This window comes from Telopea speciosissima, chromosome 1, assembly GCF_018873765.1.
Source record: "Telopea speciosissima isolate NSW1024214 ecotype Mountain lineage chromosome 1, Tspe_v1, whole genome shotgun sequence".
Lineage (NCBI taxonomy): Eukaryota > Viridiplantae > Streptophyta > Magnoliopsida > Proteales > Proteaceae > Telopea > Telopea speciosissima.
This window is the reverse complement of record NC_057916.1, coordinates 66,441,474-66,468,297: the sequence shown is the minus strand read 5'-3', so window position 1 is coordinate 66,468,297 and position 26,824 is coordinate 66,441,474. Positions and strand designations below refer to the sequence as shown.

Genomic DNA, 26,824 nt, shown 5'->3' with positions numbered 1-26,824 from the left:
ATTCCTCATACCCCCCTAAGGTTCTGACAAGTTCACGTACTACCCCTACTCTACCCTCCTAAAGCCATTTAAGTCCACACCAGGCGTTAAATGCTAAAAATGACCAAATTACCCTTTCTTGTATCTTTTCTAAAATTTGGAAAGACCTAATTGCCCTGACCTATTTACAAAAATTTGAAAAGACCAAAATGCCCTCATCTTCCCCAAATCATCATCTTCTTTTACAATGTAGATACCCCCAACCACCACCACCACCACCACTACCACCACCACCTCCACCTCCACCACCCCCACCACCACCATTTACCAATTCCACCACTGAATCCGTCTCCCTTGCCTATTCCTCCACCAACACCGCCGCCCTTATCAAACAGGCAAAAGACTAGAGAAGAAACCAAGGAACAGCTTTACTGAGCTCTTCTTTGTTTGATAGACTCATAATTCTGATTTTGACTGTTTGATTGATTGATGAACAGAGATATATAGCTACCACTAGAGAGAAGAGAAAGAGAAAAAGGTAAGATGAAAAAAACCCATCTGGGACATGGAATTTTGAAGTTTTATCTCTTAGTTTTTATTTCAGTGTTCCTGTGAAGTCGGTGACAGACTCGGGAGATGCGGCAGTGATGATGGCTTTGAAGCAGAGTTTGAACCCTCCGAAGTCCCTTGGATGGACTGATCCAAATCCTTGTTAGTGGAATCAAGTGCGTTGCACGAATGGAAAGGTTAGTCAGATTCAGATTGGAAACCAAGGTCTCTCAGGCACTCATCCTTCTGGTCTCCAAAACCTCACCGCCGTGCAGTGTTTAGAGTTGATGAAAAAGAAAATCTCGGGTTCTCTTCCAAGCTTGAGTGTATTGGGTTCGTTACAGGTTTTGCTTCATAGTGACAACCAGTTCTCTTCCATTCTAGCGGATTTCGTTTCTGGGCTTTTGTCTCTTCAAGTTGTTGATTTAGATGATAACCCCTTTTCTACTTGGGACATTCCTGTTAGTCTTCAGAGTGCAACCAGTATTGCGAACTTCTCTGCTAATTCAGCCAACATTACAGGGACGATTCCTGATTTTTGGGGGGGAACCACCCTTCCGAGCTTGATGAGCCTGCATTTAGCTTTTAATAACCTCCAAGGTCGGCTAGGGTACGAAATGGATGTTTTTGTAATGGCCACCGCAGGCACAAGGTGTGGGAGTGGGACCTATCCATGAAAGGACTCAAAAGGTTAGGGTTTATGGGCAAGGTGTGGAGGGAGAGAGGGTTTTTGGCAGTATCCCAAACGGTCATGAGGAGGGCGGCGGTGTTGGTGGAGGAATAGGCAAGGGAGAGGGACTCGGTGGTGGAATTGGTAAAGGTGGAGGAGTTGGAGGTGGTGCTGGAGGTGGGGCTTCATGGTGGTGATGGTGTTAATGGTGAGTGGCGGTGGTGGTGGTGGGTATGTACATTGTAAAAGAAGATGATGATTTAGGGAAGATGAGGGCATTTTTGTCTTTTCAAATTTTTGCAAATAGGTCAGAGCAATTAGGTCTTTCCAAATTTTAGAAAAGATAGAAGAAAGGGTAGTTTGGTCATTTTTTAGCATTTAACACCTGTTGTGGATTTAAATGGCTTTATGGGGGTAAAGTAGGGGTGGTACGTGGAATTTTCAGGGGTGTTACGTGGACTTGTCAGAACATTAGGGGGGTATGAGGAATATTGGGTGCAGTTTTGGGGGGTTATGTGTATTTTACCTTTTTTAAAAACTAATGTTTCCATTGTGTTTAGAAGGCCTAAAATAGGGTGGATGTCAAGTTTGAGGACCTATCTTGGCCATATGACCACTGAAACCCACCACCGAGTCAAGACAGGAAAAAAGACACCAACTCGCCGAGATCTTGGCAAAACTCGGTTTCGTGGCCTGGTGAAACCGAAAAGACCCTAAAACCTTGGCATCACCATTGGAGGTGAAGGTGAGCATCATTCACCTTCTCATGGGTAGAGTCATCATAAAAATCATTCACAACACCTACTGTTAGCAACTAACAAAATTCACTAACGCCCTAGTTTTAAGTGTTAAATAGTTTGGAAAGTAAAGGACATCTGTGTACTTTTTAGAAACATGGGGTGGGGGGAGTGTACTTTAGCCATACATCAGGGGAGGTCTGTGTAATTTACCCTAAAGTCAATTAGTTGCAAAGACTGTAATTACCCCCCCCCCCCCAGTTCCCACACTTACATAAAAGCAACACTACTTAACAACACCACTATACTAAACATCAACATGGCTCATAAAAATAAACCTAAATACTACCACGAATTATGAACGTCACCACAAACACTAAAACACCACCATATTATTAAATGTCACCATATTTTCAACAGGAATCAATCATTGTTTAAGACGAAACATGGACAGACCATGAAACCCAACTGTGGCTGGATTCCTGTTACAAAAGGTAACTGAAATAAGCAAGTAAACTTAAACTTGTCTTAGCCATAGACTATTTGGAGCGTCCTAATCTAATCCAATTAATAACAGAGACTAGGACTTTGATTAAACCCCGCGATTGGGATAAACCAGAACTGAACCGTGGTTCAGTTTTGAACAATAAAATGGCTCAAAACAGAACCGTAAGTCAATTGTTTGGCTCTGGTTTTGCCTCTGCGATGTTACCATAGTTGTCACGCACCAACATGGCGATCCAAGTCGGTGGAGGGTGTCACGTCGATATATCGACATGTCCCCTGCCATGGCGAGCATGTCGACCATTTTTATTTTTATTTTCTCTATTTTAATGTTTTAATAGATGTATACTCAAGCCATGTTTTATTTTTCTCTATTGTTTCTCAAGTTTTAAGAAGAAAAATCAGAAATCGAAGAAGAAATCGAATAGGAAAGAAGAAATCGAAAATAAATCGAAGAGGGAAAGAAGACAGGGACGAAGAAATTGAAGAAAAAGAAATCAGAAGAAATCGAAGAGGGAAAGAAGAAATCGAAGAGGAAGAAGAAATCGAAGAGGGACGCCATGGCGTAGGGTCGCCATGCAACCTTCTCCAGCGCCAAGACGCCATGGCGACGCCATGACAACTATGGATGTTACTTGTTTAAGGCACCTCTTATATGCATCCCAACATGCCCTGAACCCTAAAAAAATTGAGGGACTTTAAAAAAAACTGTAACTTTCAGGTCTCCACCTATTTGGTGGAGCTGCAAATTTCCAAGACTTGTGAGTATCAAACATGTTTGGCTTCTTAATTCTTGAGGGGAGGGGGGTTAGGGAGGGGCATCCAAATACCTGGTTTAATAAATTGCCACAGAATTGAATTCTGACCTTTGAACTCCCAACACTCAAACAGAGAAAGGCTATTGTTCTGGAGAATGATTTAACTATAGGCTGAAGAACCAGAGTTATCCTAAGGGTTCAAGCTCTTCTTTTTTTTTTTTTCGTTGTTGGGGTGGGGGGCCACAGTCTGGGGGCATGGGGATGTTATTTAGAAAGCAGGGTCTTTGTGCTGTAAAAGTCTTTTCTATTTTTGAAGATTGCAGTCAGCCAATTCTGTAGCTGATAATTTGGCCTGGGGGAGTGGTATCAATAGACAGTTGTTGTACGTGGGAGTTGGGAACTTACCCCACTGATTACTCCCTTTGTGGGTTTCTTTTCCTCGTCCTCATGTTGTTGATGTTGGTGTTCTCTGTACTATAAGGCTATGTTTGGTAACGGTCCGAACGCCGTTCTTTGTTGTTCTTCCGTTCTTTGTGAACAAAAAAACATGAAAATCTATTTGGGTTGTCGGTTCGTTTTTTTGTTCTTTCAGAACGAACCGGAGAGAATATTCATTAAAAGAACGTTCTTTACAGACCGTCTCAAACACGGTCTGTAAAGAGCGAGAACAATTAAAATGAAGCCAAGATCGAGACATATGGGAAAAAACCCGTGATTTCTCTACCGTGGGGAGAGGAGAAGAGAACCTCGACGAAGCTCAAGTTTATCTTCAGGTGAGTTCGATCTCTACTCAAATCTCTCTCTCTCACTCTCTCTCTCTGTCGAAGTAAACCTAGAAAACCCAAACCCTACTCTGCTTCTTCTTCTCCTCACTGTAATAGCGTAACCCTAACCCTTAGTTCAGCAATGGGGCAAAAGTCTCTACTACGTTGGTCCAGAGCGGAAGCGTTTCGTGATTCCGAATTCCTCAACCTCCCGATCTTCATTTCTCTGCTCAAGAAAGCCGAAGAGGAATTCGGGTATCAAGCCCATGACGACCTCGCTTTGCCTTGCAAAGTGGGATTTTTTAAAGAGCTTCTGAAGGTTCTTGAGAAGGATGAACAAAGGTTCAGAAGGTTGGAGTTGGATGAGTTTTTGAAGATGTTCTCTGAAGTGGGTCTTGATTCGTGTAAGGAAGGGAACAACTCTTGCAGTGGATTCACTCCCCTGTTGCAGAAAGCTAGGGTTTGATGATGATCTTGATTCTAGTTGAATCCTTTCCCCCTTTTCACTCGGATGATCTTCCATGGTTGTGGGTTCTTTTATGATTACGGAGGAGGAAAAAAACAAGGTTTGTAAAGGAGAAGGCAGTGCAAGATTGGTAGGAGGGGTTTTTTTTTTTTTTTCCTTCTTCTTTTTCCCCCTTTTCTTTTTTAAATCATCCATGAATCCCAATCTTGAATGGTGGGTTTCAATGAGATGTTTAGCTGCTAAACTTTCTAGGGTTTTAGAGGAAACTATATGTTACATGTTTGAAGAACAAAGAAGTTGGGGATAATATTTCAGAATTTGATTTAATTTTTGTTGCCAAGTTTTCAGCTTATCCTGGCACACACAGACTCTCTCTCTCTCTCTCTCTCTGAAATTGTGAATTCAATTTGATTTTTTTACTTCCAAGAATTTCAAACTGGGCTTGTCTCTAATCTCATGGTTATAATGGAAAAAATTAATAATCTTCATTGCAAGCACAGATTATGGCTGTTTGTGTGTATTTCGAATTTAGTTGCGTATGCAGATTGGAGTCTGGATGGTTGATTCAGTTTACTAATTTCTATCGAGAAATTCTTTTCCCAACTGTATGAGTTCTTCCAAAAGGCATGCTATGTGTTGCCGCCACACAGAGAGAGCACACAACACAGAGAGCATGTAATGATGGTGCCATCATGGGATTCCCTACTTAATTTTGTTTTGTTGCAATGATTCATAAAACAGTGTCTTTCTTTAAATTATACACCTACAAAAGAGGAATTGATTAAGGGAGAAAGAGTATAACCATAAAACAAGGTCTTTCTTTAATTTAGATGGCAATGGTTTACCAAAAAATTTTAGATAGCAGTGGCATTATTGTAATTAATATCAAATAGGGAAGAACAGGTTTTATCAAACACCATTTTCGTCCTGAACACGTTCTTGAGAGGCCATTCCAGACCAGAAACACCAAAGAACATTTCTAGTCAAGAACTGGTGTTCTTTGTTCACACCGTTACCAAACGTAGCCTAAGTTTTGTACTCTAATTCTTTGTTTCTTTATAAAATCCTTTGTTAATTGTTATCTATGCCTTAGAAAAAAGGGAAAAGAAAAAAGAAGAAAGGAAAAGCCAAGAACCAGATTTATTCTTGTTTTTTTTATCATTAACTCCAGGATTCTGAACATCATCTTTTGTTATTGCACTATTCTCTGTGATCTAATCTTTTTAAAATAGTCAGGATACTTATTTATTGTTAGTATGGATATTAGGTCTGTAGTCATACAACTATTATTTCATCTTCTGACCCGAATCTAATTAGTGGGACTTAAGGCTTGACCGAATCAGCAGAATTTAATCCTTGAATGGTGCTTCCATTCCACATTGCCACCTCTATTGGTATAATATAATGTCTTGCATTCAACCTGCAAGTGCAAAGTTGCAATAGAAAAATATCAACCCTAACACCCTTCCCGAAAGGAAAGCTTTGCCATTTAATTCATGGGCCTCTGCCTCATCATGCCTAGGCTCATGTGTCTGCTTTGTAATTCTGGCAGGCAGGTCATTCAGTTCATATTGCTGGACTCATGAGGCTAGATATAGAAGAAGCATCAGTAGATTCTATATATCTCACAGTCTGGGCATCTCCTCATCTTCCATTACACATGGGGAGAACAGAGAATGCGAGCACAATGCTTGAAGATCATTTTGGTCGCCAGTTACAGGTATTATTTTCCTTTGCTGACGAGGGTACCTACAATTTCATGGTTTTTTATCTGCTGCTGTAACTGGTGCGCTGCTGTGCGCATCGTGCGGCACAGCAGCGGCTATGTGTGCACAGCGGGCTCCACTGTGCACATATGGCCACTGCTGTACCGCACGATGTGCACAGCTGCGCTCCAGTTACAGCAGCGGATAAAGGTCCCAATTTCATATCTTAATGGTGTTTCATATATTATTTGCCCCTTTTTGATGTTCAGAAGTGCATTTACACAACAATACCTTTTTCTGATGATCATGATCATTCAAGTTTATCTGATGATCATCAACTTTTAACTGTTCCTGCAGCCACCTATTGGTGAGAAAAGAATCGAGGAGCTTGGGAAATGGATGAGAAGGGAATTTCGTATTTGTGGAAACAGTTGGGATGTGAACTCTGTTGATGTTGCTGCTGCTGGTCTTGGTTGGTTTGCTGTAGGACTTAAAGGAGAGGCAAGTTTAGGTGTTTGGACATATGATGGAGTGGATATTACAATACGCAATTCACTGATCCCTCATAGAGCACAGTATTTTGAAGTTGCAGGCTTTACAGTCTCAAAAATTGTCTCTAAAGCTGATCAAAATTTGAATAAGCTGCATCGAAGTAAAAAACAGAAGCAGAAAAGTGGGCAGCAAAGTGACCCGAAACAAGCTTTTTCTGATCAATTGCCATTTACAGCTAATGCAGATGCAAGCTCTTGCTAACTTGTGCTAGACTGGAAAATGAATGTCCCTTAAATTTACTTGAGATTGTGAATCCGAGTCAGAAAGAAAGCATGTACATAAACAAGTTATGAACAAAAAGAAATGGTCTTTAATTCACTTTGCAGGAGGAAAAGCAGTATCTTTATATGCAGACAAGTTTAACAAAGCAGAATGGCATGAAGTCTCGTTGGGGGATATTTGATCCTCATAATCATCTTGTTCAGCGGCAAAATTAGGAGAATCTGATGGGATGGAGCTTGTTTTACTATACCTGCCAAAGGACAAATTAACTGCTAAGAAGTTGAGCTGATGCGTGGGATGAAGCTGAATGTCACGATCTCAACTTTCAGAGATCTGATTCATTGTTGAGAACACTTTCAGTTGCATTTATTAGAAGATGATACACTTGGAGATGTATGCTTCTCTTGTGCTGTTTTGTACCAAAGCGTAGACAAACTGTATCCCATTGTTTTTTAATTATTCTTTTTAAGGTGGGAGATGGAGTTGGTTCGGGTCTAACAAGTAATCTAAGGCTCTGGACATGGTTTTGCTGGCTTTTATTCCCTTCAGCATAACTAGGTTTATTTTATCTGTTTTTTTACTAATGAATTTCTGTATAACTATATTAGTTGCTTGATTGGAGCAAAGAAAATTACAAGCACAATTTTTCAGATATTATCAAACTTGAGTAAATTCTACAGTTTCCTTTCTGGCAGCACTTTGTGAAGTGGTCGCTATCCTTGCATTTTTCTTGTTAACTTCCAATATGTAAAAGCAAGTGTTAAAAAATATTGGCAAGAGATCTCTACTTGGTCGCATGGTCTCTACACAAGCGTTTGGGTCAATGGGTGAGCATGCCTGGAAATCTACCTAGGGGGCAGATCTCATGGTGACCTGTGAGAGGGTGTTGGAAACACCACCAAGTAGAGATCTTTTTCCCTAAAAATATATATTGGTTTTATTTTACTTTCTGGTCAACTCAATTTGGACCTTGACATTCGATTTTGGGACAGTGGGCAAGGGTGGACTTAGAAATTTCTCTTTGGAGCATGGTTTGTAATCTTGGATCGGATCGGTATCGGCTGTCATCAATCTTGAGATATTGTCGATGTTGTCTAGGTTTGGTGGAGCGGTGTTTGGATCGGGCGATCCGATACAATTGAAAACGCACAAAAGGATTTTAAAACATAGATTTCCTTTCTTCTTCGTTAATGAGGGTTTTCAGGCGCAATTTTAGCTCCCAAGATCCTCAGATCCGAAAGAAACTTAGGCTTTCTTACTGGTTTTGACTTGGGAATCCATCTAAGGTAAGATTTTAGTATTTTGAAGGCTGGATTTAGTGTTCAAGAGGCTTCCTCACCAAGTCCCAATTTGGGTTTTTCAAGGTTTTTCACATATTTTTGTTGATTTTTTCTCCAATAATGACCTCCATGCAAACAAAATATCCCCTGCTATCTTTTCCTTCCTTAGTTCGCTGCTTCTGAGCAAGCAGTATGCGTTGATCTAAGTTGATGAAAAGCACTTGAAACTAATGCGAGTGTTCACAGTTCATTGCTTCTGAGCAAGTTATATATGCTTTGGATCCTGGTCAATAAATTTTATGCTTATCAACAATGATCTCACTTTTGATCCAAGTTGGATCTCCACCTTAACAATTCTTCACTTTTGATCCAATCTCCTACTCGGGGCCTCGGTCAATGGCTAAACATTTTATTTGTGTATTAAAAGAGAAAAAAATATTTATTTTACTTCATTTTGAATCCGTCAAAGCATACGGCTGTAACTTACAGTTTTTTTTATTATTTTGATCAATACAACCAATACCGATCCAACTCGACCCAGATAATATCAGCTGATCCGATCTGATATCACAACACCTACCGACATATGGGCCGATCCACACAAAAAAAAAAAAAATCAAAGAATAGATTGATAATTTGTTGACAAGTCCTACTCTATCATATTCTATGAGGGGGAGGGGAGGGAAGGTGTGAACCAAGAGACTTGAACCCAAGACCTCTTAGTAGGATGAGCATTAACAATTCACATTCTACAAAGTGCACATAGGCAGTTGTTCACAATTATATCAATATTATATATATCTATAAAAGGGATTTCCAAAAATTTGAGCCCTTGTCCCTATCCCGGTCCTGCCGTCGGGGACAATTTCAAAACCATCTAGCCTACTACTGAGCACATGAGCAGATTTTAACCGTCTAGGAAGGACATCTAAGAAAATCTTTTGATGGTGTTGTTCTGAACTAAACACAACATCCCCCCCCCCCCCTCTCCACCCACCACCACCATTAAAAAAAAAAAAAAAAAGAGAGAAAATGTTGAAACTTAAGGGCTACTTTTTAGGGTTTAGACAATTCAATCATTCTTTAGTGCGGAACATTTGTTGTAAGGTCCATTTTAGTTTGGTATTAGAGCATAGGTGAGAGATTTAGGTGTAAAGAGTGTTGTACTAAATATAGTTGAAGCACTACTACTTCCATAGCCTATTGAAGACATCTCATGAGCTATTAAAGATATGTATGTTTAAGTGTGTACATATATCATCTTAAGACTTTTGCTTCTTGCAAATCTTGAAAGTTTTCTGTTAAAAGATTATTGTAAAACGCTTGCATCTATTAGTATTTTAAAGCTCATACTCCCTTTTGTTTGTCGTTTAGCATGAAGTGAACGCATGAAGGCAAGTTGTTGGGAACTGATTTTAGGCACAAAAAATACACTGATAGGAGGTCTTAGGTATCATCATAGTGTAATGACAGAAGATGATTATAAGTCAATAGAATGCATGAGTTCATGGATTAGTAGATGAAGTGATGAGTTTAATCACGTTTAGCATATAGATAAAAAACAAATCAAAAATCATGTCTAATTAATAGAATACGATAATTTAGTTAAATTATTAGATTAAAAAAAAAGGTGTACCCGATGCATGAGCCTCCCGCCACTATGGAATTTGAGGAGGATCATAATGTACGCAGTTTTACTCCCGCTTTGCGAAGTGACTTTCTATAGACTTGAACCTTTGACCACTTGATCACAATGGAGCAACCTTGCCGTTGCACCAAGGTCCATCCTCTGTTGAATTATTAGATCATTGAAAAATATTATATAAAGATGTTAATGTAACAGTTGAAGAAATAATTGTCTTGATCAAACAGATCAAACACACTTATTTGCAAAATGAAAAAATCCTACCTATTTTGGATATAATTTTAAAAAAAAAATTAGAGACCTTTACCTTTAAATAATTAATAAAATATGCTGAACTGAAAGATAACTTCTTAGATACCAAATCTAAAGCCAATCAAATGACGGTAAACGATTAATAAAGTACTTCTCTGATAGACAATCAAAAGAAGAACTTGAAGTGCTTCAAATCTTTAGAGGTATGCTTCCAGCCAAGAAAACATCAATCCAAGTTATTATGATGAGTCCAGACAAGATACTCATCAAGAAGAACTTCAGGCATAAAATCCATTAAAAGACATATGTATACATAAAGAATAGGGAGAAGGTTGGGATTGCCGCCAACTTTTGGTAAGCTAGCGACATACACCAATCACAAGGCTGAACTCAAGAGAACAAGGAAGTATTTTCCAAAAGGGGAGGGAGAGAGGGTGACATAGGCTAGACATCCTGGCAGCATGCCTAGCCTTTTCCCTAAAAATCAAGGCAATTTTATCATCTTCAAATAGGAAAAGTAGAAATATTGTTTTTATCTAATTATGGTGAAAAGCGTTGGACGTATGTACTAAGAGAGTTTAATTATATACATTTCTGGCCTATAATTTGTGTATACTTATAAATACATGTGTTATGACTAGTGTTTGTAGGTGAAATGCCTTATACCCAGAAAATTGGGTACTAATGAAGCACCAAATCCAAGCAATAGGAATTGATGGTACTGAAACAATGATTTAGTACAAGATTAAGAGCCCGCTTGATAACCTTACGAGAAACAGGTTTTGGTGTTTTTCCGTTCCGAGAAACAGGAAAACACCCAAAAACCGTTTGATAACGAAGTGTTTTTTGTGAGTGTTTTTGGAAACATAAATCAAAATTTATACTCCCTAGAAGATTTTTGATAGAACATTTTGGACATATTCTATCGTTCTGTGCTGAAAATTAAAAGTTGTGCCCGATTAACTGCCCACGCCTCTAACCTCTCTCTCACCTCTCACGCCTCTAGCCATTGAAACCTTGTACAACCTGCAACTCATCTTGGAGGTAAGATCGACCTTGTACTCTATCCCTTTCTTTCTCTCACTCTATTTCTTCCTCTCTCTCTCTCTCTCTCTCTCTCTCTCTCTCTCTCTCTCTCTCTCTCTCTCTTTTCTATCGCTCGCGCTCTATGCGCGATTCGGTTCACAGAAACTCTTAGAACCACGGTTTCTGTGTTCATCCATTGGAGTGAACTGAAAACCGTGGTTATTAGGGTTTTCCACTTGAGAACCTTCACGGCGAAGTAGGAACCCAAGAAACCTTCATCGTTGCTACAAACTTCAACAAACTCACCGGTTCAATATGCTTTTGCCATTACTAGAAACGAGAAAACCTCCCTCACTGAAAGCCCAATCGAAGGGAAATTTCAGGGTAGGTATCCGAATGGACTACCCTCTTAAGTACAGAGTACTTCTTCACCCAAAAGATCAAGCCAGAAATAAAGCCAAGCCATTGAAATCATACCTGGTGGTAAAACAGAGATCAGATTTGATTTCAGTTTGATATATGACAGCAAGGTTGGATTTAGGGTGTAAGAAACAAGGGCTAGGGTCACACAAGAGAATCAATTCAGATCGTAGAGTTTGGGATGGAAAGATGAATAATTGAGAAGGATCTGTGTCTCTCTTGTGGAACCAGATCAAGCTGGAACTGAACAGAACAAAACAGGGATGCATGGGTAAGGAAAAAATAAAAAAGGGAAGAAATTGAAAGGAACAAGGGAATCGTACCAAGAGGAGAAGGGAAGAAATACAAGTAGGCAAGTCAGCAACTCGCCAAGCAAACACACACAGAAGGTACGATCCATTGATAAAAGATTTAAAAGCAGGTTGCAATTGCAGACAAGACCCATAACCAAGAGAAGAAGAAGAAGTGGAAAAAGTGAAGAAAGAAAAATGTTTTCCAGAACAAGTTTATCAAGCGGGTCAAAAACGGTTTCTCGGCCTGAAAAGAAAAAAACTGTTCATGCGTTTCTCGGACATAACCGAATGGAACAACAGTATAGGTTATCAAGCGGGCACTAAGAAAACAGCTATTTGATTGAATGAGGAAAAAATTTTCTTTCTTTCCCTATGCACGACAACTTTTTCCTTGGAAATAATTTCATTGATAGATATTTATCTATACACATTTATCAAAGGTCTATTGCACTAACTTTAGATCAAAAGATAGTGAGATACCATTGCTAGAACGGCATACGTATAAATGTCATTAAAGGTTTAACCAACTAAGAGAGTTTATTTCAATATCCTCTCTTGATGAGACACATTGGTTTTACAAAAAATTGAAAGAAAAGTTTTGTTGGAATTTTTAAATCTTTTCATAACTGGGATGGAGGTGCTCTCTCGCCTCCTTTTTGCCTACAGGGATTTGAACCTTTTCAGGGTATCAAAGTGGTCCGGGGTGCTCCTGAAATCATTCACTTGTTATTTGCTGACGACCTTTTCATTTTTTGCAGAGCCTCCTCCGAAGACCTTCTAACCATTAAGGCATTCTTGGATTTATTCTCTGATTTGTCTGGACAAGAGATTAATATCTCAAAAAGTGACATGCATTTTAGTAAGAATGTCTCTTCGGCTGAGAAGTCTCGGCTTAGTTCTTTATTGAGTATCTCTGAAAATGGATAGAGGCTCATCCTATTTAGGGACCAAACTTTTCTACCATAAATCTAAAACTAAGCAACTGACTCCGTTGGTGAACAGGATCAATGGGAGACTCTCATCTTGGAAATCTAATCTTCTTTCCTTTGCAGGGCGTGGTATGCTTATCAAATTTGTGTGAAGCTCTTTACCTGTTTATCTTATGAGTTGTTTTTATTTTCCTAACTCTATCTGCAGGAAGATTGATTCTATTAGTTATAACTTCTGGTGCGGTGGAGGTGATAAGCATAGAAAACACTCTTATTTCGTGGAAAAAATTGTGTGACCCTGTCCCTTCGGGTGGTTTAGGTTTCCATCCTGCTCGTATTCAAAATAATGCTCTTCTGTTGCGTTTAGGGTGGAGACTCTTGAATGAAGAACATTCTCCTTGGGCTAAGGTTTTGAAAACAAGATATTTTTCCTACACCTCTCTCTTTCACCCCAGTACGAGACTGAAAAAAAGGATCCTGGGCTTGGAATAGTATTACTAAGATCTTCGGGCGCCTTCGCTCCTTGTGTTTTTGAAGGATTGGGAATGGTTGTCATACTTATTTTTGGACCGATCCTTGGATTCCATCCACTCCAACCTTTACCATTAAACCAAGCGAATCCCATAGACCGTTTCCTCAAAAAGTAAGTCTTTTTCGAATTAATAATCTTTGGGATGAGGAGGCTATTACAACTGCTGTCCCTTCTTACCTACCCAATATCCTCAATGTTCCTTGCTCTGATTCTGAGGATTCTTGGTAGTGTACTCTTTCTATTGATGGACATTTTAGTATAAAATTAGCGGCAAAATTTCTTTCTTGCACCTCTTTTAATGATTTTTCTTGTGCCACTTGGTGGAAATTGTTTTGGAAACTCAATCTTCATCCTAAGTTTAAATTGCTTTTTTTTTTGCGTGTATTAAATGCAGGGATTCCGGTTAAGGATACTGTTTCAAAATGGATTCAGGTCGACCCCACTTGTGCTTTCTGTGGCACTTGTAATGAGACCCTCTAGCATATCCTCCTCTCTTGTGATTGGGTTAAACATATCTGGGCAGCTGGTCTTTTGGGTCTTAGGACAGACTTCATTTCATCCCCATCTCTGAGACATTTCTACATTTCTACCCTCCTAAGCCGCAAGCTTGATAAGCTCTCTCTCATTTGGATTTTCTCTGTTTTTATTATCACATGCTATTTCATTTGGGATTCCCGAAACAATTGTGTTTAATTCTACTAAGCCTAATCCTCGCGTTGTGTTACGGAGGATAGAACAATGGTTGATGGATCTTCATATTGCTCCCCTCCTAATTTGGATGTAATGTGGCTATTTCTAATCTCACTAAGATTGATTTACCTATTCTAGATTTTCCTGTTTTGTTATGCACAGGGTCTGATTCCAAAGGCTTAGGCTATTCTGGATGGGCATTTGGCATTTTGCTAGATGGCAAATTCATTTTGTTGACCTGCAGGAAAGATTAAAAGCAGAATGAAGTTTGAAGCTAAAAGAAGTTTGGTGTTCCAACATAGCACTACCTGGACTTCTTCCAACTCCATCCCATTCTCCTTGGCCTTTTGAAGTCTTAAAATTATTTTTGCAGATTTTGGATCGAGCCAAAGATGTCTCTTTCAAGCCTTTGACAAACTCTACTCTATTAACCTGTTTAATATCTTTAGCTAAACATACAACCAGGCATGGTTCGTGATCTCAGTATCAGTTGGATCGGATTGGATTGGGATCGGCCGATACGGATTGGGATCGCCCAAAATCGCACAAATATGACACTTTTGTCCCTGTTTTTTATTTTAAAACAAAAAAAATTACTTTTTTTTTACAATTTTACCCCTATCTTTACAGCTGGATTGGATCAGTATCGGGATCGATCTCGGCCTATACCGATCCGATCCAGCCAAAATCAGTCGATCCAATCCTATCCGATACCTCAAACTATGCAACCAGGGTTAATGTACCTTGTATTGTTGAACACTATACGAATTTACCATCTCCTTAATATATATCTAATTTTCCTTCTTCACCAAAAAAAAAGTTCCAAACTAGTATCAGAGTATCATTATCAGAACAGACCAATACAGTACCCAATAACTTGATTTAAATCCCTTCCTACGACCATTACCACATAATAGGCAATAGGCTGGGCTACCAACCGAGTAAGCAATGGCATTTTTTATTTTTTGGTACAAATGTCTGATTTTTTATTATGAGGCTACAGTTTCCTTGCCAAATGAAATGGGCACGCATGGTCCATGTAAGAGGACCACACCCATCTCACTTTGGTTAAATTTCAGCCTGACTAATCATTCAATTTATGGAGGAAGTATTGCTCCTTCAAAGCTTTTGCCCTTTGCCACAACTTTGATGCAATCCATAAGATAATTAATTGTGAAAATGGTAGAGCACACAAGCCAAAAGAATAGATCACTATATCCAAGAAGAACAATGTAATGTATGTTATACCCCATGTCTTGCTTTGAGAAAATCATATACAAAGTAAAGATGGGACCCCATAGCAACCTTTAGTTTCTTAGAGGGCATCCCATAATATAACCATATAAGTACTTGGAGCTCATAACCAAAAAGAAAAATTTTCTTTCTTTACCACCCTTATATTTTATGCTATTTTCATTTTGAAATAATTTAAATGCAACACAAAAACCTGCTATGAGCTTATTCTAAAGAGTGTCCTTCTTAACCCACTGTTTCAACTGTTTTTTTGGATTCTGGGCTCTGTACCTTCTCATGCCGAGTTTCTTGTGCTCACTAGTGCTAGGCCTGTTTGAGGATTCACTGGAATTTGTTTTCAGAGTAGCTGTGCAAGATGCATCTTTGCTCTGTTGCTCAATCGGATCTTTGGTGGATATCATAGTGCTAGGCTTGTTTGAGGATCCACTGGAATTTGTTTTCATAGTAGCTGTGCAAGATGCATCTTTGCTTTGTTGCTCAATGGGATGTTCAGTGGATGTCATAGACTGTGCAATGGTTAAACTAAGAAACATTCCTGGCAATAGGACTTTATCTTTTTTGGGCTCATTGAGGCCACTGTTTTCTTGTTGAACTTTCAATACAGCCTCAAATTTCTGTCTTCTGATATTCTCCACATCGGAATGGAGAAGCTCACCATCATCATCCGCTTCTGCTCCTTGAAAATCCTGAAAACCAAACGAAAGAATGATTAGTCTTACATTCTTCAAGTTCAAACATAAACTAATTTTCCAAAATGAGTTTCCTTAACAGCAGGGTTTTCAGAAAATTCTAGTTTCTCATGGGAGAAATTAACTGAAGAAAATGGTTCTTCCAAAGAAAAATGCAAGCTTGGGTAGGGAATAATATATCCAACTCAACTCAACAAAAGCTTTTTCCCAGCTAAATGGGGACAACTACATGGATCTGATTTTCATGTGTAAGCAAATGTTTGTCGTCAACCCAAAAGGTTTGCTTAGGTATGTCCATAGTGTCAGCTGCCTACCTCACAGCTGACACCAACCCTCATCCTTAACTGGGCTGGGATTGGCAGTACAAAAAGCACTGGCAGAATTGGATGGGAGATGATGTATAATGTCATTAAAAAGCTTCACATAATTGCTCCTAACTAGGATGTCATCTATACACATCCCTTTGTGCAACTTCTTTTTCCATCAAGATATATCAGACTATATAGTTACAGTAGCCTAAATATGTTGAACTTTTGACTTTGAAGATCTACAAACATATATTCTGTTAACAAAACAGGAATTTGGTGAATGGCTTGATTGATCAATGAGATCAGTCAAGCTCTCTATTTATAATAATAATAATAAAAGAGATTACAAAGGGAAACACTGTTCATGGCACTGTTTACGATACTGTTCACATAAACAGTGTCACAACCCAAATTACAACTCTACCCTTGTTCAAAAGTACATAAATAAAGCATAAATAAAATACCAAAAGTACCCTTATAATATTGGGTAACACATCTCAACACTCCCCCTCAAGTTGGGGCATAGATATCACATATACCCAACTTGACTAGGCTAGGATAAAACAACTTTCCACTCAACCCTTTGGTGAAGACATCAGCTAGTATTTCTCCAGACTTTACAAAAGGGATACAAATCTGCCCACTCTCTAACTTCTCCTTGATGAAGTGTCTGTCAATCTCCACATGCTTGGTATGGTCATGTTGTACTGGATTATGGGCAATGCTAATCGCTGCTTTGTTGTCGCAGTACAACATCATTGGAAGATGAACAGACCCACGGATGTCTAGGAATAAACTCTGAAGCCACAATAACTCACATATGCCCTGAGCCATGGCACGAAATTCAGCTTCAGCACTTAATCTTGCCACCACATTTTGTTTTTTACTCCGCCATGCTACCAAGTTCCCTCCAACAAAAGTACAATAGCCAGAGGTTGACTTCCTGTCTGGGTTACCACCCCAATCAACATCTGTATAAGCCTCAATACAAAGATGGTCATAAGGAGACAAAAGGATCCCTTTTCCTGGGACTGATTTCAAGTAATGGAGAATACGGAGAACAGCAGCCATATGAGTGGAATAGGGATCATGCATGAACTGACTCACTAGGCTTGCAGCAATGGCAATATCTGGTCTGGTGTGGGAGCGGTAAATTAGTTTTCCCACCAATCGTTGATATCTGCCCTTATCAACAAGCTCACCATCCTTCTCTTGTAGACGGGTATTAGCTTCCAAAGGAGTGTCACAAGGGTGACAGCCAAGCAAACCAGTTTCTGATAGTAAATCTAGAACATACTTTCTTTGGGAGAGAAAGATGCCCTTTGGAGACCGGACAATTTCAATCCCAAGAAAATATCTTAGCTGTCCTAGATCTTTTATGTCAAATTCCCATCCCAAAAAAGCCTTCAGGTGAGAAACTTCATCTGCATCATTACCAGTCACAACTATGTCATCAACATAAACTATAAGAAAAGTGACTTTTTCTCCCTTTCTCTTGATAAACAAAGTGTGATCAGCATTACTCTGTCTATATCCATAGGAGACCATGGCTTTATGAAACCTACCAAACCATGCCCGTGGTGATTGCTTCAATCCATAAAGTGCCCTCTTTAATTTGCAAACTTTCAGAGGAAAAACCTAGAGGAACTTCCATATACACCTCCTCTACCAGCTCTCCATGTAGGAATGCATTTTTTACATCCAATTGCTGTAGATCCCAAACAAGATTTACAGCACAAGACAGTAAAACTCTGACAGTGTTCAACTTTGCAACAGGGGCAAATGTTTCCTGGTAGTCAATCCCATAAGTCTGAGTGAAGCCTTTGGCCACAAGCCTGGCTTTATATCTATCCACTGTTCCATCTGGCTTCTGCTTGACAACAAATACCCACTTGCACCCAACTGGTCTCTTACCCGAAGGAAGAACAACTAGCTCCCATGTCTCATTTTTAAGTAAGGTTGTCATTTCTTCCATCATGGCTGCTTTCCACTTTGGATCTGCAATCGCCTCCTGCCAATTCTGAGGAATAGAAACAGAGGAAAGAGAAGAAACAAATGCATGATAGGAAGGAGATAAAGCATCATAGGAAACAACATTGGAGATGGGGTGTTGGGTGCATGACCTAACGCCTTTACGGACAGCGATAGGTAAATCAAGAGATGGATCCTTACCAGGTGAAGTAGCAGGGTCTGAATCTGGATCAGGTGCAGACGATTGTAGAGGTGGTATGGTGGTGGTGGCAATCTCAACCTGTCCTGTGCGCTCCCGGGTATATACTTTATCAACAGGGATTTGACTGACTAGTCTCCGCCCCTCCTGATGAGAAACCACTGTAGGAGCTGAAGTTACAGAGGGCTCCCCCTGAATAGGAGCCGGAAGAATAGCAGACACGTCTTCAAAAACCAGATCCTTCTCCCCCTGAAGAGGTGTCTGGGAATAGTATGGCAAGGATTCATGGAAGACTATATCCATGGAGACAAATGTACAGCGAGTAGGGGGATGATAACACTTGTATCCTTTCTGGGTTGCAAAATAGCCCAGAAAAATACACTGAATGCTCCGTGGATCAAATTTCCTATGAGGATGATGATTGCGGACATAGCAGACACAACCAAATATTTTGGGAGGAACCACAAGGGATGACGAACCCTGAAGGAGAGCAACGGGGGAACGACCATCAAGGACACGGGTAGGCACACGATTTATGAGGTAAGCAGCTGTAAGAATGGCATCACTCCAGTATTGAGAAGGGACCTGCCGTGCAAACATAATGGCCCAGGCTACTTCAAGGAGATGTCGATTTTTCCTTTCAGCAACCCCTTTCTGGGCAGGTGTGTCAACACAGCTGGTTTGATGGACAATGCCATGGGCAACCAAATACTGTTGGAACTGACCCTCCATGTATTCTCTGCCATTATCACTGCGTAAAATCCGCAATATGGCATTGAATTGGGTCTGAACCATGCGATGAAACAATTGAAAACAACGGAAGACCTCACTTTTATGACTCATCAAGTAAACCCAAGTAGTACGAGTATAACAGTCTATAAAGGAGACGAACCATCTATGACCCGAAATGGAATTACAACAGGCAGGGCCCCACACATCAGAATGAACCAAAGCAAATGGAAACTCACTTCTTTTATTTAATGAAGAATAACTGGAACGAGTCTGTTTGGCCAAAACACAAGCCTCACATAAAAACTCATTCCGATTACAATTTTTTAGTAAGTCTTGAAACAAAAAAGCCAAGGTACTAATAGATGGGTGACCAAGCCGACAGTGCCAGAGATGAAGGTCAGGTGACGAGGTGGACTGTAAATGATGAGCGGTAGAGGAAGCCAAATGCAATGGAGAAGGCTGACCCGTGTCGAGGACGTAGAGACCACCTTGCATCTTACCAGCCCCAATCGTGCACCCCGTCTCCAGATTCTGTATAACACAATGAGAAGGGAAAAATGTCAGTTTGCAGTTTAGATCTCTAGTAAGGCTACTAATAGAGATAAGGTTGGTAGAAAATGAAGGAACATGCAAAACAGATTTTAAGGAAAGGGTAGGAGAGCAGCGTATGGAACCCTTCCCATTAATAGGAGAAAGGGAGCCATTAGCGACTCGAACACTGTCTTAGCCAGAAGAAGGAGAATAAAAATGAAACACATGGGATGAGCCAGTCATATGGTCTGTAGCACCGGAATCAATAATCCAAGGAGTGGATACAACCGATGCACACAGACTATTGACTGGAATACCTGAGGCAAAGTGAGAACCAGGATAGGCAACAGGTGCAGGTGGCGTAGTAGGAGCAGCAGAAGAGGCCTGAAGCATGCGACGGAAAGCTAGAAGTTCATCCTGAGTAAGCCCAATATCAGAAGAAGGGGCAGCAGTAGCATTAGGTACAGAATCAGCAATATGAGCCTTGGGTTTGGACTTCCCACGGCCTCTTTTTTCTTCATAATCAGCAGGCTTCCCATGGAGCTTCCAGCACTGAGCTTTAGTATGGTAGAGCTTGTGGCAGTGTTCACAGATGACTGGGCCTTTCTGGGCAGTAGTACCACCATCAGTAGTGGTAGAAGAGGAAACATTGGAAGCAACTTGCAAGGCAGATCGATCAACAGTAGAGGAATGCAACATGGCAGTCCGACGAGATTCCTCATTATGAACCATGGCAAAGGCTTGCTCCAGAGTGGGAAACGGAGACTGGCTAAGTACCTGAACCCGAATAGGATCAAACTCCATATTTAGGCCAGCCAAAAAATCATAAACACGTATTTTGTGGACGTGTTTGCAATAGGCAGCCAGATCTACAGCAGTAGAGGGCTGATAGTCGGAGTAGTGGTCCAATTGCTGCCATAAGTTCTTAAGGGCAGCATAGTACTTAGAAACAGAGAGGTCCTGTTGGGCAGTCCCATTGGCCTTTTCTCTAATCTCATAGACACGTGCATCATTCCCAGTGCGACCATAAGTCTCTTTAGCACCACTCCATATAGCCTGGGCTGTTTCCAGTAGCAGAAAATTATCGGAGATATCCCCCTGCATAGAGTGAATCAGGTAGGACATCACCATTGCATCATTAGATAACCACTTGTTGAGTGGAGCACCTTCTTCTGCAGGTTTTGAAGCTGTCCCGAGAAGATGGCTAGTAAGGCCACGACCAGCTATTGTCAGATAGGTTGACCGAGACCACTTCAAATAGTTGGAGCCATCAAGTTTGATGGGGGCAGCAAGTGGCAGCAAATCAGTCCTGGGTTGTCCATCAGTGCCAGAAGAGGCTGAAGAAGAATCAGAACCAGTCATGGTAACCAGGAACCAGAGTCTTCAATAAGTAGCAACCTTCCACAAAAAACCCAAAAAAACCCTGAAATCGATATAGGCAGAAATCGATTGCAGGATAGAGGGGCTGTAAGGAAGCCAAGATTCCCAGATTTGAGGCAGGGAATGATGATGAATAAGAGCAGCAAAGGTGCCAATCAGAGGCAGCAAGAACCAGCAGCCCAAACCCCAATATCGATTAGTGTCAGGGTTTTGAAAAAACCCTGAAAAGAGAGATCGATAAGGGGGAGGGGTCTTCAAACCTGTAGATAAAGAAAATGGAGGCTGAGAGCAGTAGCTGAAGAAGGTTCTCCAAGGGAAGAAGCAGCCGAAATTGGTAGGGAGGCCTGATCTTAAAAAAAACAGAACTTCTTCAAATCTCAGGCAGTCCTGCAGCCTCCATCGATCTAAAAAAGTGGTGGAAGAATGTGGGGTAGTTGGGGCAGCATCTAGATCATTGTGATCACCCCCCTAGTGCTGCCCTAATATGGGAAAAAAAATCAACAGAAGAAGAGAAGAGAAGATCAAGAGAGAGGGTGGGAATGGATGAAGTTCGAATGAGGGGAGGGTGGTGGGTTTTGAAAAAATCGATCAGAGTTGATTTGGCTCTGATGCCATGTTAACAAAACAGGAATTTGGTGAATGGCTTGATTGATCAATGAGATCAGTCAAGCTCTCTATTTATAATAATAATAATAAAAGATATTACAAAGGAAAACAGTGTTCACGACACTGTTCACGTGAACAGTGTCACAGCCCAAATTACAACTCTATCCTTGTTCAAAAGTACATAAATAAAGCATAAATAAAATACCAAAAATACCCTTATAATATTGGGTAACACATCGCAACATATTCATATCTGTAAGAGTGACGCATAAATTACTGATGATTCACAAGCTTAAATTTGCATCAAACACAATCTTATGGTAGCCGTATCTTCTTTCTAGCTCTCTCTCATGTCTCCCTCATGTCTGAACATGATAGGTGGACCTACCATGGCCCTGCCCCAGTTTTTTCTGATGCAACAGATTGCCAACAACTCTAATCAATCCAGGACTACTGGATCCAAGAACAGTGGATCTCTCCATGAAGATGTCAAAATCTATACTAGGCCCCCAGTAGTGTCACTAATTAATATGAAAGTCAATCCAAAAAGAAAACCATGATCTTACCCCTTGGATGGCTGATCTGAGCTCTTGCCTGCAACCTTGGTTTCTTCAGTCATTATCAGGATTTGATCGGGCAATCCAATCTGATCCAGATCATTGGAAGCTGATCCTTTGTCTATGACTTTTTGCCCATATTTGGCTTTTTTTGAATGAATTTTATTTTTTTGAAAATTAGCAAGTTGAATTAAACTCGAATCGATCACGTTCCAAATTATTTCTGAATCCAAATTTGCTAAACACGAGTAATCTGATTCATTACATAGTCAAATCTTGATCTAAAATTCCACAAAGAAACAGTTTTCATCTTTTACAGGGCGGGGAGGGGGGGGGGGAAGAAAGAAAATAAATAATTCGGTCTACAATGATGACCTATCATTTAAAATCATGATGTATTCAACTATGTGGTTTTTTAAGGGGTTTTTTTTTTTAATAGTCATTTAGTTCTATTTTAAATGAAGTTTCAGCAAGTGCACTGTATTCTTCATGCAATATGCATATTACAGAGTCTTACCTGCATTTCATATCTATAATAGTGGTCCCAACATGCAACTCCATAGTAGTACTTAACAATACCAATAAACAAATAATGGGTTGACAAGCATGAATAAGAAGATTAAAATTTACAGCTTGTTGGTCCCAGTGTTAAGAAATCATACCAACTGAGATAAAGAGGATTCAACCAAGTCAACCACATGTTCAATATCCTTGGTATAAAAAACTTTGCGACAAACAGGACATTTTCCCAGATTCTCCATCAATCCACTCACATCTGAGCCACAATAAACAATTCCATGATCAGAAATTAATGCGTTAGGTAAACAAGATGAAGGGAAAAAAATGAAGGAAAAAATACAATATTCAAGAAATTTTAACCACAAGTTTCATATTCAACAAAAGCAAGATATATTCTTGGCTCTAAGAAATAATTTCATATTATAAGAACTAAAGTAAAATTCTTTTAAAAACATGGACGAAAAAGAAAACCCAGAAAACCTGTAGCATACTTGCAGAGAAAGAGAGAATATATGACAAAAACACATCAACTATCAAGTAATTATCAATAAAACAATTAGTACAACAGCAACAAACTCAGCCTTATCCCAACTTAATGGGGTCGGCTACATGGATCCAAACAAAACAACGTAGGGAAAAATGAGGTCTAAAACAAAAAAAAAAAAAAAAAAAAGGGGAATGCGGAGATGGGAAATGAGATGTGAAATGAAAAATGGAAATTTAACAAACAAGAGGTAGAAAATAGAAGGAAAAGTGAAGGACGAAAGATAAAAGATAAACGTTCATCTTGAAGAATTTAGCTGAATTGCAGATGATAAAATACATTAATAGGACATATTTTAAAACCTTAACCAGGTGAACAAAGGACTGAGAATGGGGCAAATTCCAAGTGCATCACAATGTTCACCAACCCAAGCGAGAACAAGCAGAAAGTTTGAATAAACTAATATGTAATTTCAATGTAGATAGATTAATGATGGTAGTGCGATGGACGACTAGAACCAAATGCTTCATATTTGTTCACCACTATCAGGTGGCAATGACAGTCGGAACATTCTCATTCTTGCATCTAGGAGGAGTTCCTCAACATCAGAACATGGATTTGCATGGTACCCCACTAAAATGACTTCAAGAAGTAACCAAAACTGAATGAAACAAAGAGAGGAAGAACTGATGAAACGATGAAAAGAAGTCTCAAGAAAAGCAAAGAGTCCTAACAAGAATACGAGAAAAACATAAAATAGCAGTTGTAGCCAAATTCCTAACCACTGAAAAACCAAAACTCCTGACACCTCTCACTTGTCACAAACCCATAACACATAAACCACCTGCTCCTCCTCAAAGCACACCCATACAAAGCCCCAAAAGCGACCAGCCCCAAGAAAACCAACTCCTCCAAACAGCAGTCCGAAAACAACCCATAACCGCCAAAGGCAAACGAAATTCAGAACTCAGGATCAGATTAACAGCAAGAAAGATTAGACTGGGTTTTACAGCTATGCTCTCTATCCATCCATCAATGTTGACAAACCAATCCACTCCTAAACTACTGCTACATGTCATAACTCATAAGGTCATGAATCTCCGACAAAGATGACTCCTTAATTAATTGAGGTTTTGCTAGAACGTCCTTAGTTACAAACACTTCTACACTTTTGTAGTCCCTTCCTTCAGGCCTGAAAAATCAAGTGTGAATTCCCCTCTGCAAGGAAAGATGGCCGTCTTTACTAAGCTTCACTGTGCACATCACTTCTCAATCTGGGATTGTACTATTAATATTCACCTTTTTACCATATCCAGCACTTCCCTACAGATCCCCTCTTATATTTTCATGATCATGCCAATTTATGGCTTCAGGTTGCTGATCATAGACCATCCCCACTCCCTGTAATTAGCATTACTTGGATAATGCTTATGGCACTATCTAAGGAACATACTCCAGCCGGATTCTTCACCTGATTATCAAACTTCATTAGAAAGATATTGCCTGTTCCTTTCATGGCATCTGCACCATGGAATGATTACTCATTGCTGAGAGGTTTAATTTCTTTCTAGCTGTAGGCCATACTAGTCAAGGCATCAACGCCTAGACCTCTGATGCAGGAGCTGTTCCATGAGCAGGGCCAAACCCGTTTGAGAACCCAAACCAAGATGAACCGGGTCCCAACCATGTTCTGGTTCAGTAGGATATTTAGGATTTATTTTATTTGGGAAAGGTATGTAATCTTTTATTTCGAGATAGCTATGAGACATGTAGGGAAATTTCCAATTTGAGTTTTATTGAGTTTCTATTTTTATTAGTCTAAGTTTTAAGAAGTAAATAGGAGATAGGTTTTAATTCTATTGTTGTTTTAGACTTCAATTAGGAACTCTTAATTGCATTTTATATATATATGCTTGTAACCCAATTCATTGGGCAGATTGAAAACCGAGTGAATTGTATCCTTCAATTGGCTGTGCTTGCGTGGCATGTGGTGTTTGTGCGAGCTTCCTCCCCCCCCCCCTCCTTGCTTCCTGCGATTTCCCTCTCTCTCGTATACCTTCTTCTTCCTATCTGCAATTTCTTTTACTATTTCTTCTCTGTTTTCCTGAGTGATTCAAACAGTAGTCTCCCCTTCCCATTCAACTGTCTTGCTGTGAGTTTCACAATCAGATTCAGACCTGGTTTGTGATCCACCACCCAGGCCTGTTTCAGTCATTGATTATCAGCACAATACCCAAATATTGGATCTGCTGTTGAGTGCTTCTAAGTTCTAAGAGCCCTAGATGCTACGAACCAACACCTGAAATTTCAGATTGAACAGATCAAAGGTGAATGAGTTGTATCCTTCGAAACCAGCACAGTATCCACTGAAATATTGGATCTGTTGTTGAGTGCTTCTAAGAGCCCTAGATGGTATGAACCAACACCTGAAATTTCAGATTGAACAGATCAAAGGTTAGTGAGTTGTATCCTTCGAAACCAGCAGAGTTTCCGCTGGCTATCTGGTGTCGTAAGCCCTTTTCACGATTTTGTAATTCTGATTATTTAAACCCTTATTTCCACTATTGCCCTCCCTCCTCCTTCTAATTCCTCTTTGTCCTATTTTTCTTTCTAGTTCCTAGTTTACCCTCTATAATACTTCGTATGTTATATTCCTATGCCTATATTTGGAGTTCTAGTAGAGTACAATTCTCCCACTCCCTTATGGACTTCAACTTATTTACAGAATTACCACCCCCTATGTAAACATGATTTATTTATTGTTTTGCCACTTAACCTTGGATTTGAGTGTGTCCTTGCTTAGGTGTGCACCCAAGCAACCCAATAAGGGTATTCCAACCCGGGTTTTCACCAGCGTCGAGGCGCTTTGTTGTCGTCTTGCGTCCAGGCCCCCTCCAATGCCTTAGATCACCTAGAAACCGTGACAACTATGTTGTAGACTGCCTGCCTTTCCCTTTAAAACATAAATGTCAAAACTTAGAGGATATGATATAAATGATTTTTATAATACAACAGTACAACGGTCATACCCAAAATACAAGTATAAATTATCTTCGAAGAAAGATGTTTCCTAGGTTTCTCCTGATATATGATTATAAAGTTGAAGTGCTTTTAAGAATCTTCAAATTAAGGAAATAAGTTCATACGAAATAGAACATAGACTTAGCAAATTGTTGTATTATTGCCCAACAAACTTTTGTGTTTTATCCGCTAAAAAACCCTTTGCGATACCTTGTGAGCGTCCTAAATCTCTGGAAGGAAGGGTAGTTGAATCCGAAGAATTGTTTGAGCTCGTTGTATTTTGCTCTTTGAGCCACTTCCACCATCTAGTAATGCATTCGCTGCAAAATAATAGCAACTTGTGAACTTCTAACTCAGTTGATACAGAAGCACAATTTAGGAGAAATAAGAAACTCAAATTTTACCTGTGAAAACAGTGAAAACAGGACATCAGCTTCATAAATGGCAATAAAGCAGTTCCCTTATCTTCTGGAACCAAGGGATATAGACATAACGAGCAATCTCCATCAGGATGATTCATGTTAGAAAGCATCTCCACTGCTTCCTAGTTGCACTTCAATTAATCAATATACATGGCATAGATATTGCAACCAATTTAT

The 26,824-nt window shown here is 39.8% G+C and overlaps 2 protein-coding genes across 5 annotated transcripts in view; one reads left to right on the top strand and one right to left on the bottom strand.

Moving 5' to 3' along the window:
* The window catches only part of LOC122668627 (GTP-binding protein BRASSINAZOLE INSENSITIVE PALE GREEN 2, chloroplastic), a 33,245-nt gene extending 12,059 nt beyond the window's left edge, over positions 1 to 21,186 (top strand). The window contains exons 2-4 of one of the 2 annotated variants that reach the window (XR_006333915.1): positions 5,980 to 6,147; positions 6,491 to 7,104; positions 21,177 to 21,186. Coding sequence is in view for 1 of the 2 variants with exons in the window: in XM_043865168.1 (XP_043721103.1) it covers positions 5,980 to 6,147; positions 6,491 to 6,886 (564 nt within the window). In the remaining variant the exon portion in view is untranslated. Of the gene's footprint in view, positions 1 to 5,979; positions 6,148 to 6,490; positions 7,561 to 21,176 lie in introns of those variants that run through there. The other variant, XM_043865168.1, reaches the window with a different exon arrangement.
* LOC122668636 (E3 ubiquitin-protein ligase RNF25) overlaps positions 15,170 to 26,824 on the bottom strand; it is a 30,240-nt gene continuing 18,585 nt past the window's right edge. The window contains exons 4-8 of one of the 3 annotated variants that reach the window (XM_043865182.1): positions 26,630 to 26,769; positions 26,436 to 26,545; positions 22,864 to 22,976; positions 15,637 to 15,914; positions 15,170 to 15,567 (exon numbers count right to left, since the gene is read on the bottom strand). In XM_043865182.1, coding sequence (XP_043721117.1) covers positions 15,438 to 15,567; positions 15,637 to 15,914; positions 22,864 to 22,976; positions 26,436 to 26,545; positions 26,630 to 26,769 — 771 coding nt within the window. In that variant the 3' untranslated portion in view covers positions 15,170 to 15,437. Of the gene's footprint in view, positions 15,915 to 22,863; positions 22,977 to 26,435; positions 26,546 to 26,629; positions 26,770 to 26,824 lie in introns of all 3 variants that reach the window. The other 2 variants (XM_043865187.1, XM_043865177.1) reach the window with 2 other exon arrangements.